Source organism: Barbus barbus, assembly GCF_936440315.1.
Source record: "Barbus barbus genome assembly, chromosome: 18".
Classification (NCBI taxonomy): Eukaryota; Metazoa; Chordata; class Actinopteri; order Cypriniformes; family Cyprinidae; genus Barbus; species Barbus barbus.
In genome coordinates, this window is record NC_136746.1 from 28,818,963 (window position 1) to 28,831,920 (window position 12,958).

The following is a 12,958-nucleotide window of genomic DNA, read 5'->3' on the forward strand; positions in this document are numbered from 1 at the left end:
AGACTGACTTCATTTATCCACCAAAACGCCAGCTGATCAAAGACATTGAGCTAAAATAATTAAGTAAAAAGACACATCCTGCAGCAATTGAGACACACAGATACGACTTGATTTTTATGTATTTTTTAAAACATTTTGTGAACCAGTTTCAGAGAAACCTGCTAGTTGGTAACCGTAACTGTATGACACACATTGAAAAATTATTTTAGATAAGACAATAAATGTAAAATCTATGCTATATATTCAACAATACAATAAAGTAATAAAACATTTACAGCAACAATAGTAACATATCAAAAGACATTCCCATAAAATAAATAAAACTAAATATATTCTAAGAACGTTTAGCTAATTCCCTTTATGAAAACATTATTCCAGAATGTTTTAAAAATGTTTACAAAACATTTCTCTGGTTATGTGAATGTTAAAGACGTGTAGTTAGGACACGGTGTTTGGGTAACATTTGATTATTTTGCGAACATTACGGGAATGTTACATTTGAATTCCAACTTCTGTACAATGTTTCAATGTTCCATAAATAATGTATAAATTAGTATTAGATAACTTTGAACGAATGTTCTATTAAGAATGTTGCAGAACACTTGCCAAAGTTCTGAGAACATTTCCTGTTATCTGGGTTATGTTGGTTATCATATTTTAAGCTTTAAAGCAGATTTTAGCAGTTCTGGTTGTGTTATCTGGGTTGAAGCTGTTTTGTAACTGGTTGGTTTTGCCTATACTCTTAATAAACGTATAGTGTATCGTTTACATAAACATTAAACTGAGAGATGTGTCTTTCTGTCTCGTTCAGTCGCAGGAAGCAGCAGAGAGCGGACGAACGGAGCCGCTCTGTGTGTTGTGCTCTGGAAAGTCTCATTCGAGGCCTGTGTGTGTCTCATAATGGTTTAAAGAGCGTCAGAATCAAAGTCTCTTACTGAAGCAGCTAAATCAAATTAACATCTGATCTCGTGACTTTAGGACCCAGTGTGAACCAGCAAATGACAGCTCTGTTGTTGTCAATGTAAGTGAATATCTGACATATTCCAGAATACGATTGAGGTATTTGATACTTTAACATTTGCTGACACATGAAAATCAAACATCACTAGGCTACCAGTCAAAAGTCTGTTTTTCTTTATTATGACTTTTTTCTTCACATTTTATAGCAATATTAAATAATATGAAATAACACAAATGACATGGTTCATGACAGTTTTATATTTATATTGTTTATATTACAGCTCAAGTGTTTATTTACTTCCAAACATCATTCTGGCTGGAGACTTGAACACATTTGTTATATTTTTACCCCTAATACCTGCATGATTGCTCTTTAAAGGAATAGTTCACCCCAAAATGCAAATTTACTCACCCTCCTGACGTTCCAAACATGCATGAGTTTCTTATGTTGAACACAGAAGAAGATATTTTGAAGAATGCTGGTAATCCAACAGTTGATGGTCCCCATTGACTTCCATAGTTTTTCTTTCCCTAGTATGGAAGTAAATCCCTTTCAGAAGTGAATGCTTGTAGTCGTGCCCTGCAATGACTTGAATTAGTCACTATATGTCAGTATTGTACAACTTCACGAAAAATCTCGAGCTCTCATAAGGTTTTTAGAGAGAAAACAGTAAAGACTGAGAGAATATTACAAGTGATCAACTATGTAAACAACTGTATGATTATTTTTTTAAAATAAATTCTTAAATTCATTTATGCCCACTCATACATATGCTTAAATTTTTCATTTAGTTTTTGTATTTGTTATAGGTATACAGTATATAGGCTACATGCTATATAGGCTAGGCTATTTCATTACGATCGCTTGAGCGGTGATGCCATGGTTACCTCAGCCAAAGAGCACGCCGATTTTAAATTTCTACGTATTATGTAGCACTTGCTCAGTATAATACATATAATAGGCTATGCACACTGTAAGAAAGCCACACATAGAAATTTAAAGTCGGCTGAGGTAACCATAGCAACAGAACACCGCCCGAGCGATCGTAGTATTTGCATTCCATTTCGATCGCTCGAGCGGTTTTCTGTTGCTATGGTTAACTGCTAATTGCAAAAAACTCGTGATCGCTCTTGTAATGGCACTTTAACTTCTAGGTTTTACGTTTTTCTGTTGACATTATGTATCTTCACAAATAATATTAAGCGCACAATTTTTAAAGATTTTTTTTTTTTACAGAATATCACCTGAATCATTTTAGCATTTTGAGCAGGTGAATAAAATCCAATATTTAATTTAATAAAACTGTCAATTTATTCAATATTCCAGGTGTTCGTTCATTTTATTTCAAATTTAAATTTAAAAACTTTAATTAGAAATCAATTTATAAACCTTTCTACTTTGAAAATTCTTCAAATCACATTTTTAGTGGGGGAAAAAGTTTTTTCTTGATTAAAAATCAACACATAAAACTGCAGATGGGTAAAACAATTGGGGTATTTATGAAATAACTAATCTAATGGTCACCCTAATGTGATCTGCTGAGATGTAGCCGCGGGTCAAGTTTGTACCAAAAACAAGTTTGATTTCAAAATAAAGGTAAACGTTTATAACTTTCAGGATGATTAAAAGGAACAAGATCAGTTAAACATTTTGCAATTTATATGAAATACAACAGCTCAAAACGGAAGAACTAGACGTGTTAAAAACATGCAACCATTTAAACAAAGACTCCTTAAACTAAAAAAACTAAGAATTATATGCCCTGTTTGCAAAGTCCGACATGCACGGGAAAGGACACGCGGTCGCATCTCGGTATCTCACGCCATCGGCTCATCCCGCTCCAAATGCGTCGCCGCCCTGCTGGTGAACACGTCGGCCAGCATGTGTTTGGGAATCTCGGATCCACGCACACGCAGGGTGTAGCACGCGTCCTCCACCTTCCCCAGGCTCTGCCGCAGCGTGTGCAGTTTCTTAGACACCTCGTAGGGTCCCGTGTTGCCGATGTAGGAGAAGCCGTCGTGGATTTCCCGCAGGAAGCCGCTGAGCTGGAAGGGCGTGTCTATGTCGCCGTTGCCCACGCTGCTTATGCACATGCGCATCAGCTCGCCCGTCAGGTCCGCGATGCCCAGCAGGTAGTCGGTCGGCGTTATCTGGAAGGTCAATACGCTCGGGCCGGTCCATGCAACCTCATTTTCACCCTTCAGAGAAAGAGACAAGCAAACAGAGTTTATACTGCCAAAAATGACTTCTGAATCATTAGTTTTTATTCTAACTAATAAATGAATGGCTGATCAACCTGGTAGTGACTAAGGCTGCACGATTAATCGAAATTAAACCGCGATTAGGCGTATGAAGCACAGTTCTGTGATCAGTAGTAAATCTCTATCCGAAGGCCAGAGGGCGCTCCTCACGCCAAATATGCCCCGCAGAAGAAAGGTAATGTTCGTCGAGTTCTTCTTATCATAATTTTCATTATAATAAAGCATATTTATAATGCAATGCTAAGTGAGTTTGGAATAAAAACATGTTAAATGTGGTATTTTGTGGGACAAGATGCATGTTATGCATGTTCTCATGCACGTTATAAACGACTCAAACTCGCTGGGTAAAGGCTCGATGGTATACAGAATGGAGCACACCCTGGAACGACGTGCATTACCTTCTGCGGGACATATGTGGAGTTTGAGCACAAGAGTGCCCTCTGGCCTTCGGATGGAGATTTACTACTGATCACAGAATCGTTCTTCATTGGGCTTAAAGATTTCCCAAAAATTTCCCACTTTTTCAGAGTTTCCGAGTTGAGGACATCAATAACAGGGTTTCTACAGGTTTTATGAAGGTAATTTGCATCTAAAAATATCTCAATTACAGAGAGACGTGCAAAGCAGGCAGCCTTTCTAAAAATAGCAGCAAAAGATGGAGTGATTGTCAGCAATCTGATAAACCTGGTGAAAGTGCTCTCAGGAACATAGCTCTCTGTTTTGGCATGACAACATCAAGGAGGCCGTGTTTATATTAAGACGAATGCATAATGCTGGCTTTAGGATTCATTATCGTACCTTATTTTCTCTCATGAAGACCAGACAAGCGTTGATTTCCTCCAGGCTGATCAGTGTGCGATGTCTGATGAAGTGATGGAAGGACACGGCCTCAACATACTCCTGAATGCCTGCAAATAAAACAAGGACACTCTCTCCATTATCACGGTTCAGCCGTGTGATAGTTCTCAAAGCTTTCATTAGATTATTTTACAACACATTTTGTTTCAATGAACTCCAAAAGGCCTACACTCATTTTTAAGTGAGATTTTCATTTTTTGGTGAGATTCACCAAGGCTGCATTTATTTGATCAACAACATAGAAAAAAATTAAATATTGTGAAATATTATTATAATTTAAAATATCTCCTATGTGAATATATTGTAAATTGTAATTTATACCTATGATCAAAGGGGAATTTTCAGCATCATTAATTTACTCCAGTCTTCAGTCACATGATCCTTCAGAAATCATTCCAATATGCTGATCTGCTAGGAAGTGTTTTTTTCCATTCAAACCGTCTCAGTCAGATGATGTTAAACTGACTAAACTGTATTTGTGTCCAGCTCTTGTATAAACATCAGGCCAATAATGGCAGGACGGAAGACTTTGTGATTAAGCTTTACTTTTGGAGTGGCAATTAACATCAAAGACCTTCTTATCTGTCGCTCCCCGCTCACAGTTCTACATGCAGTGTGACGATGTTCAACATAAAAATTCAAACAAAATCTCAACGTGAGTCTCAGCCCAGAATGCAACGGCTCTTTAATGATGCTGAGCATGTGAAAGAGAGCAGGGTTCCCACAAACACTCCATGCACAGGAGGTTTTGTTGTCTCTCTCAGGCTCAGCAGGAAGAGAGATAACATTATCGAGCATGAGATTGGAGACTCCCTCTGCAAGACATTTCTTTGGAGGTTAATTTGTCAGAACAGTCACCTTACTGCATGTAAACACGCTGAGGCTACTAGTCAAAACCACCAACTCCAGCTACATTTACAACTGTTAGACTCTTTTTCTTTGATTTTTATTTTTCTGGGGGGGAAAAATAATATATATATATAAATTAATAAATATAAATAAATAAAACATGTAATAATTTGATATAAAATGTTATATATATATATATAAAAAAAATTATATTTTGATAAAACCTTAAAAAAAAAAAAAAAAAAACTTTAACCTAAAATATTCTAAACATATCAATCTAAAATATTCATAAAAACTACAACAGTATCTCAATGACACTAAAATATCACTCATTTTTGAAAGATAAATGCATTTTTCACATAATGACATCTTAGTTTAGAAAGCTGCAAAAACAGTGGAATAAATGCTTTTTTTTTTTAGAAAAACCATGTTCTGTTAATCCTCCAAACAGATTCGATAATTAAATTAAGTTAATCACTAATATGAGTTAATAGGCAAAAATTGACAAAAACTAAGAAAAAACAAAAACAATGCAAACAGCTTGATAAGAACTTTCTATTCAAAATGTTGTTAAAACTGAATATTCACAAGTATTTTAACATGACTGAGATGGGCTCGGGGCAATATTTGGTGTAAGAGGACATGATTAACAGGCGGAGACTGACATACAGTAATGTAGCCCAAACAAGACCAGGACCCAAACTACTAATCTACCTCTGTCCGACTACACAGATGAGACCAGCCTGCATCTTCATCTCGAACAGTCTAGAGTTAAATGCTCAATGCCTTTTGTAACATTATACATTGTCCATCTCTGTCCCCGGATCAGATGCTGATGAATTGTGCCAGTGTGAAACAGATAATTGGGCATTCAGTGAGCCAAACGCTGTAAACACAGTGTTTGTGTGAATAGGAGTGACAGTCGAAAGGCTGTGCAATAGAGAAGTTTGGTGCCAGGCATGAAAGAAAAGTGCAGATTCTAATACGGGTGAAGCATTATCTTCATTTCTATCAGGAACAGCCTGTAGAAATCACTCCTCGGTTACTGCTCAGCAATGCCACTGGGCTTCAGATGATAAACAAACTGTGTGTTTGTCTGCGATGAACCGGGAAACTCTTCATGCAAACATGCGGTCGTCACCTTTTGTGGCTTAGATACAAAAATAAACATTTTCTATTGTAGAAAATATAAGGGAATGATTTAATGTGGCCTCCTGTGATGCTACTTCAGGATTTAAATTCATATTATGTGCATTAACAACCCAATTCACTGTTATGAATGTTATGAATAAATGCATAATTGATGCTTTATCTATGGGAAATACTCACTAAACTGTACAATCAACATTGACAAAATTTAATTCTGAGCAATACCACTATTAATCTTAAATCAATGCATAAAGTCTGTCCTTAAAGTAAACCACTAGCTATTACGACATTTCTTGCACTCATCTTATAAATCAGATCATTCTGACAGCTTAAATTAAGCAACTATTCAATTAATAAACCCTTCTGATTAAGGTCACCTTATTCTTACTATTTCACCTGTTTATGCACTAATGCTTCTCGAGTTAAAAACCTTCAGCTACCTCTTGACCAGCACAAACTTGATGTTAATCAGATCACCGTAAAGCAGCAATTAGTGTCAAACTCAGCCCTGAGCACCTTTAATGGCTTCTGCACAAACACAAGCTCGTGAAAAGCTTTATCAACGCTTGAGCCCGAGGGTCACAGCCCAATAAAGCTCTTCAAATACAAAGAAAAATAGAAAGCTAATTGGCAGGATCTGACCTCGGTCACGTCTCAAGAAAGACCCCGATGATTTCTCTGCGAGCATAATCTAAAAATGACTTCCCCTCCCCGCTAGATAACCGCAGAATTTGGTAGGTCCCCTCCCTGCCTTATCCACGCTTTCCTCAGAAGTTTGCAGACATTGTGTCTGCCCTCTCTTCTCTTAGAAAGACAGAAATAATAATGGCTGGAAAAGCACAGTGACCTTGGAACATTAAGCAACTTGAGATATTTAGTGAAGATCAACTGCACAAGCTTGTGCACAACGGGACAAAAGTCTTCAAATACAACACTGTGCATGCAACAATAAGATTACGAGACTGAAGTCATAAGATTGAGAATAAAGTCAATTATGAGAGTAAAGTCGTAGCAATATGAGATTAAAGTCAAAACATTGTGAGAAAGTCGTAGCAATTCCAGATCATATTTTTAGAATAAAGTCAAAATTCTGTGAATAAAGTCATAATATTTTTTTTAGAAAAAAAGTCAATTTTTAGAAGTCATAGCAATAAGAGATTAAAGTTGTAATATTTTTAGAATAAAGTAAAAATTATGGGAATAAAGTCGTAGCATAATGAGTTTAAAGTTGTACTATTTTGATAAAAACATCAAAATGTTGAGAATAAAGCTGTAGCAATATTAGATTAAAGTAATATTTTCAGAAGAGTCACAATTATGAGATTAAAGTTAACAAAATGAGATTAAAGTCAAATTGTGTGAATAAAGTTATTGTAAAAATCCCCTACTCCGCAAAAAAAAAAAGTGGGATCCAACCCTCCATTCTTCTAATGTATTTAACATTAAAAACAGTAATACAAACTTTCTAAAGGATGAAGTAGAATGATATTATATGATAAACACACTTTGACTTTGAAATACTTTGACTTTATTCTCAAAAGCTTTTGACTTTAATCTCATATTGCTACACAATTGTAAGCATTATGTCTTACTGTACAGTTTCAGTGTAATTATGCAGTTGTTCAGTTGGTGACAAGTCTGTTTAATTAAAATGCACTTAATGGGTGTTTCAGAGTTTTGGGTCGATCTGTTTCAAGAGCTTATTAAGTTGATATAATTTTGACTTGATATAATTGACTGTATGCAATAGGAGGTTGAATAATTGCTGTAAATGTACAAATAATCATGTCAAACTCAGTGAATTATTAAAAGCAATTAGAATCTCTGGAGGTTTCAAGCAATGCGTCCAAAATCCAAGCACTTTTTAAACCTTGAAAATACTGCATTGAAATTTCCGGATTTCCAGAACCTGTACAAACCCTGTATTCAAGACATTATATAATACGTATATATAACATTATCTACCTAAAGTTTACAAAACTGCAAATATATTGTAATATAAATATTGCTTAGTCACATGACACGCTTGTAAGTGTTTGTGGTCATACCTGGTGTAAACGCTCTGTGAAACTGGTGTAAATCTTCTCCTTTCAGTTCTTCTGCTATCCATCCGATCTTCTGCTTCACACCGTCCAGTTTCACATCGGCCTCGGTCAGGATCTCCTCAACATCTGGAACACTGAAAAACACTTGTGCTTGGTTACATTCATTTAGCAGATGCTTTATCCCTTGACAATAAAGCAGGAACAACTATCTATCTTGCATTTGGGGAAAAAGAAGATGATAAATGTACACTGAAAAAGAAAAAAACTGGTGTGGGATTTACTTTGAAACAATTTTCACTCAAAAACTGCTCGTAAATTGAACAAAACATTGATTTAAATGTGAAATTTTTAAGCAGAAAGGCTATTTTCTTGTAAAGTGTACTCCACTATTTTTTTTCATAGTTTACATACCTAAATTTGGACACGCACACATATATATATATATATATATATATATATATATATAAATAATACACAAAATATATGAGTGTGTACTGTATATATTTATTGTGTATAAATAAATACAAACACATGCATGTATATTTAAGAAAAATATTTTATGTTTATATATTAAATATATTTCTATATGATATAAAATATAATAATATAAATGTATATAATGTAAATATTTTCCAAATATATACTGTATGTGTGTATTTATATATACATAATAAATACAGTACACAGATATTATGTAAACAAAAACTTTTATTTTGGATGTGATTAATGGAGAATAATCGTTTGACAGCTTTAGCATTAGTATGTGATTTTATATAAATAAATAAATAAATATATATATATATATATATATATATATATATATATAAATAAATAAATAAATAAATAAATAAATATACACACACACATACATACACACAATAAAAAAAATAATTTAGGGCAAAATATATTTTTGTGTTCACCCAAATACTTCAACATTTAAAAAAAAAGACAATATTATAAACAATAAAATAATAATAAATTATATATTATATAAAACAATAATAAAAATAATTCAAATGTCATGAGACTCATCCATCATTAGTTTAAATTTGAATGTAATTTATTCAAAAATAAACATATATGTTTTTATTTTAATTGAGGGCAAAATATTTTTCTAAATCACCCAAATAATTAAAACGAACAAAATGACTGTTAAAAAATCCTAAATAAATCGTGCATCTCACCTGGTGACTCTGTGCAGGAGGAATATGGTCCGTTTGCTCTCAATGGTGATATCTCGACTGATTTTCACCAGACGCTCGTGTTTATCATGCTTGGTGTCGAGCTCTTGCTGGAATACTGTCCGAGAAGAAAACAAAGCAGTAAATGTATCAGATTGATTCATCTGGAGCAGAACACATGACTGGCTCACCTTTGAAAGCAGCGATGACAGATGAATCCGGATTCATACAGTCCTCTGATTTATATCCAGCTTCTGTCTTTCGTTTTCTGGCACATCCATCGTCTGCGAGGAACATTAAAACATATTTATTTACATAAACAGCATAACTCGCCATCATCGCAATCTATATGAGCGTCAAATGATTTTAAACTGCGATTAAACTCAGGCTTTACCTTCTCGTTTACTCATTTCTCTAATAAAGTCTGTTTGACAGGACACGTGTGTGCACGGATGGACCGTAAACTGCTTTTATTTGACCCGCTGGCTGTTTAAATCCAGCTGAACGCCTTCATCAATGTGTCTCTATGATGGCGCACTTCCTCAAATATAAAACCTAGAAACAACGTATTTTATAAATGCGTTCTCAATATCTTGTATTCGTTGTAAAAACGTAGTTTCGCGTGTAATTTAGTTTATTTTGAACACTGGCACGCGGACGGACTTCTATTGTTTACACGGGACCTGCGCGTCTTAATTGCGTGCCGCCGCGCGGCATTTTGGGTAACGTAGTTTTTTTTTAGATTCGTCCACGAGGATGTTTTGGTTCAGGAATGAAAAATCACTTTTTTGGTTTGTTTCGCCAAAGAGAAAGTGGCGAGTCAGATCAAGATGTCTGTTTTCCTCCTTTCCCGAAGGATAAAACGATTAATGACACTCATCTGTGTAATGAGTTAGAAAATGAGACTTTTCTGAAGCTGAACATTTATTTTATTCATGCAAATTTTCAAAAATATATACAAATGCTTAATTATTTTCTAGGTTTGGCCAACTATTTTATACACAAGTTCTGATTAAGATTTCTCCTTATTCAAATCTGTAAATCTCATGGATAACAAACAAGTTCTTAAGTTGTGTCAACTTTTAGAGGCATATTTTGTTGATTAACCCCCTTTTATTTTGTCTTTTTATTGTACTTTATTATTATTAGTAGTAGTAGTATTTACGTTTTTGCTTAAATATGTTGGGTGTTGCATTAAGTTTTGTTTCTACTGAGGCATGTTTTGTACTCATTAAAAAACAGTCCAGTATAAAAGTGGTGATTTTAAAAGTATTTATCTACTCAAATTTAATGTAAATAATTTAGAAAACATATTTCCATAACTGATTTTACAAAAATGTAACTCTCTCAAGACAAGTTAATTTTCATCCGATTCTCTCTCTCTTTCTCTCAATTCAATTTCAATTAATTCAAATTCAAATGAGCTTTATTGGCATGACCTGCACAGTATTGCCAAAGCATTGTCCATTACATGAATAAGGAACAAACAATTATATAATACATAGAACAAGAATAGATCTGTAAAATAATTAAGTCAATAAGTACATGTATGCCCCCCCCCCCCAAAAACCCCCACCACAAACAAGAAAAATATTTAAGACAAAAACATAAAACCTTTGTACAGCATGTAAGAAACGATCTTGCTTCAGTTTTGTCCACTGGCTGACAGTCTTAGTTTGTGACAGGATACATCTTGCTGCTGTTGTGACTTAATTTCTCTCTCTCTCCATCACTCACTCTCTCACACACACACACACACACACACATGTTGGTTTTTGTGGTTTATGGGGATATATCTCCATAGGCGTAATGGTTTTTATACTGAACACACTGTGTGTGCTATTGCCCTACACCAACCCTACACCTAAACTTAGCCCTCACAGGAGACTTTGTGCATTTTTAGATTTTCAAAAAAACACCATTTAGTATGTTTTTAAGACTTTTGAATTACGGGGACATAGGCAGTGTCCTCATAAACCACCTTCATATTGTAATACCTCTGTCATACCCATGTCATTATACAAATTTGTGTCCTCATAAACCACATAAACATGCACACACACACCTCTGAAGGATGCATGCCAACTGTGTACGTGCCGCCCAGTGCCTCCTCACTGTGTGAATGAGTGCCAGCATGTTCCTACAGGGGGCAGTGCACAACAAAATACACATTCACAATCATCAAATGCCATTTCTGCAAAGTTTATAGCAATCCCATACTATTACTACCCCCAATCATCATCACACATGAGACCCCCATTCTAAAATGTAAAAATAAGCTAAATATTTTCATGTAGGCCTACTGAGACCAAATTTATATTATAAATGTGCAAGTAATTGTTTTTACATTTTCACATCAGTTTGAAAATCTTTATATAGACTAGAACTGAGAATATATAGTAGCTGTTTATCAGATATTTTTCCTTCTTTTTACATATAAAATATAAAAAGACATTGTGTACTGCGTTCACTGAAAAAAAAAAAAGATTCACTGAATTTACTAATTTTTGCAATCAATATTTAATTTTAGCTACATTTAAACAAATTATGTTGAGAGGTATTCAACTAAATTTGTTTATTTATATGTAGCTAAAATAAATTGATTGCAACTATTTACCTTAAAAAAAAAAGAGAGTAAATTCAATGAATCATTTTTTTCAGTGAATGCAGTACACAATGTTTTTTATATAATATATAAAAAGAAAACAATAGAAAAAAACAGAACGCTTGTGTTAGAGGGTCTTTTTTAAATAAAAATAAAACAAGTCAAAAGAATAGAAAAAGAGAACGCCAAAGGGTCATTTTTATATTAAACATGTCTTTATTGAGAAAGCATATAAGACAACAGAAAAATCTTCAAAGACAGCTTTTTTTAACTATCTTCCCACCCTCAGCATCCACATGTTAATGTGGCTAAATAAAATAAAATAAAACAAAAGGGAAAATACATGTTGCTGCACATGGGCTGAGACAGACAGATATTACCACATCAAATAAAGTACATCACATTTATTGAGAGGAATCTAACAGTTCTTGTATTACTATTTCATTGTTTTCAAGGAATTGTATAAAAAGGGCCCATATTATACAGTAATCTTTCAGTTTACCCTTAGTACTGTATGCCAGTTTTCCAAAACAATACAGTGTGATAAATCTTTTAACCAATGACCAATGTAAAGGGTCATTTTTAATAATAGGCTAAATAAAAAGAAAACAAGTAGAATAAAAATAGAATAGAGTGCAAGCGTTTTAGAGGGTCAAGTGTTGTTGTTTTGTTTGTTTATTTTTTCCTTTTTTTAAATAAAAAATAAAACAAACTTAAAATATAATTAGTTTAGGGTGCTAGGGTCAAATTAAGATGGAAGAGATGTGTTTCTTGAAGATGGATAGGGACTGATTGAGTTGGGCAGGTCATTCAGGTCATTCCAGTATTCACTAATGCATTGAAACAGATCTGCTGGCTTTGTTAATGTTCATTAAAAGCCTTTTGTTATTGAATTACTGTGAAATAAACAGGTGTAACTAAACAAAGACCATTTTTAATAGGATTATCAGCATGATTAAGTAAAGAAGAAAAGAAAATGAATCTAGTTTTGGTTAGACAGACAAGTAGATTAAGTTTATTTAGCAGGTCGCTTTCAAATTCAATAACAA

The 12,958-nt window shown here is 34.1% G+C and overlaps 1 protein-coding gene across 1 annotated transcript; it reads right to left on the minus strand.

Annotated features, from left to right (window-relative positions):
• Positions 1–1,113: 1,113 nt before the first annotated feature.
• LOC306883855 (translin-associated protein X-like) lies at positions 1,114–10,006 on the minus strand. Its single transcript, XM_079439343.1, has 6 exons — positions 9,699–10,006; positions 9,496–9,588; positions 9,308–9,422; positions 8,127–8,257; positions 4,021–4,130; positions 1,114–3,159 (listed from the first exon to the last, which is right to left on the minus strand). The coding sequence occupies exons 1-6, from the start codon at positions 9,712–9,714 to the stop codon at positions 2,779–2,781; spliced, it is 846 nt and encodes a 281-aa protein (XP_079295469.1). The 5' UTR covers positions 9,715–10,006; the 3' UTR covers positions 1,114–2,778.
• Positions 10,007–12,958: the final 2,952 nt, after the last annotated feature.

What these genes read in the sequence shown, in the direction of transcription:
- LOC306883855 (XM_079439343.1), bottom strand. An exon ending in TGTCATCGCTGCTTTCAAAG is followed by an intron (nt 9,423 to 9,495) that starts GTGAGCCAGTCA and finishes CTTCTCGGACAG; the next exon opens with TATTCCAGCAAGAGCTCGAC. An exon ending in TCTTCATGAGAGAAAATAAG is followed by an intron (nt 3,160 to 4,020) that starts GTACGATAATGA and finishes CTTTCTCTGAAG; the next exon opens with GGTGAAAATGAGGTTGCATG.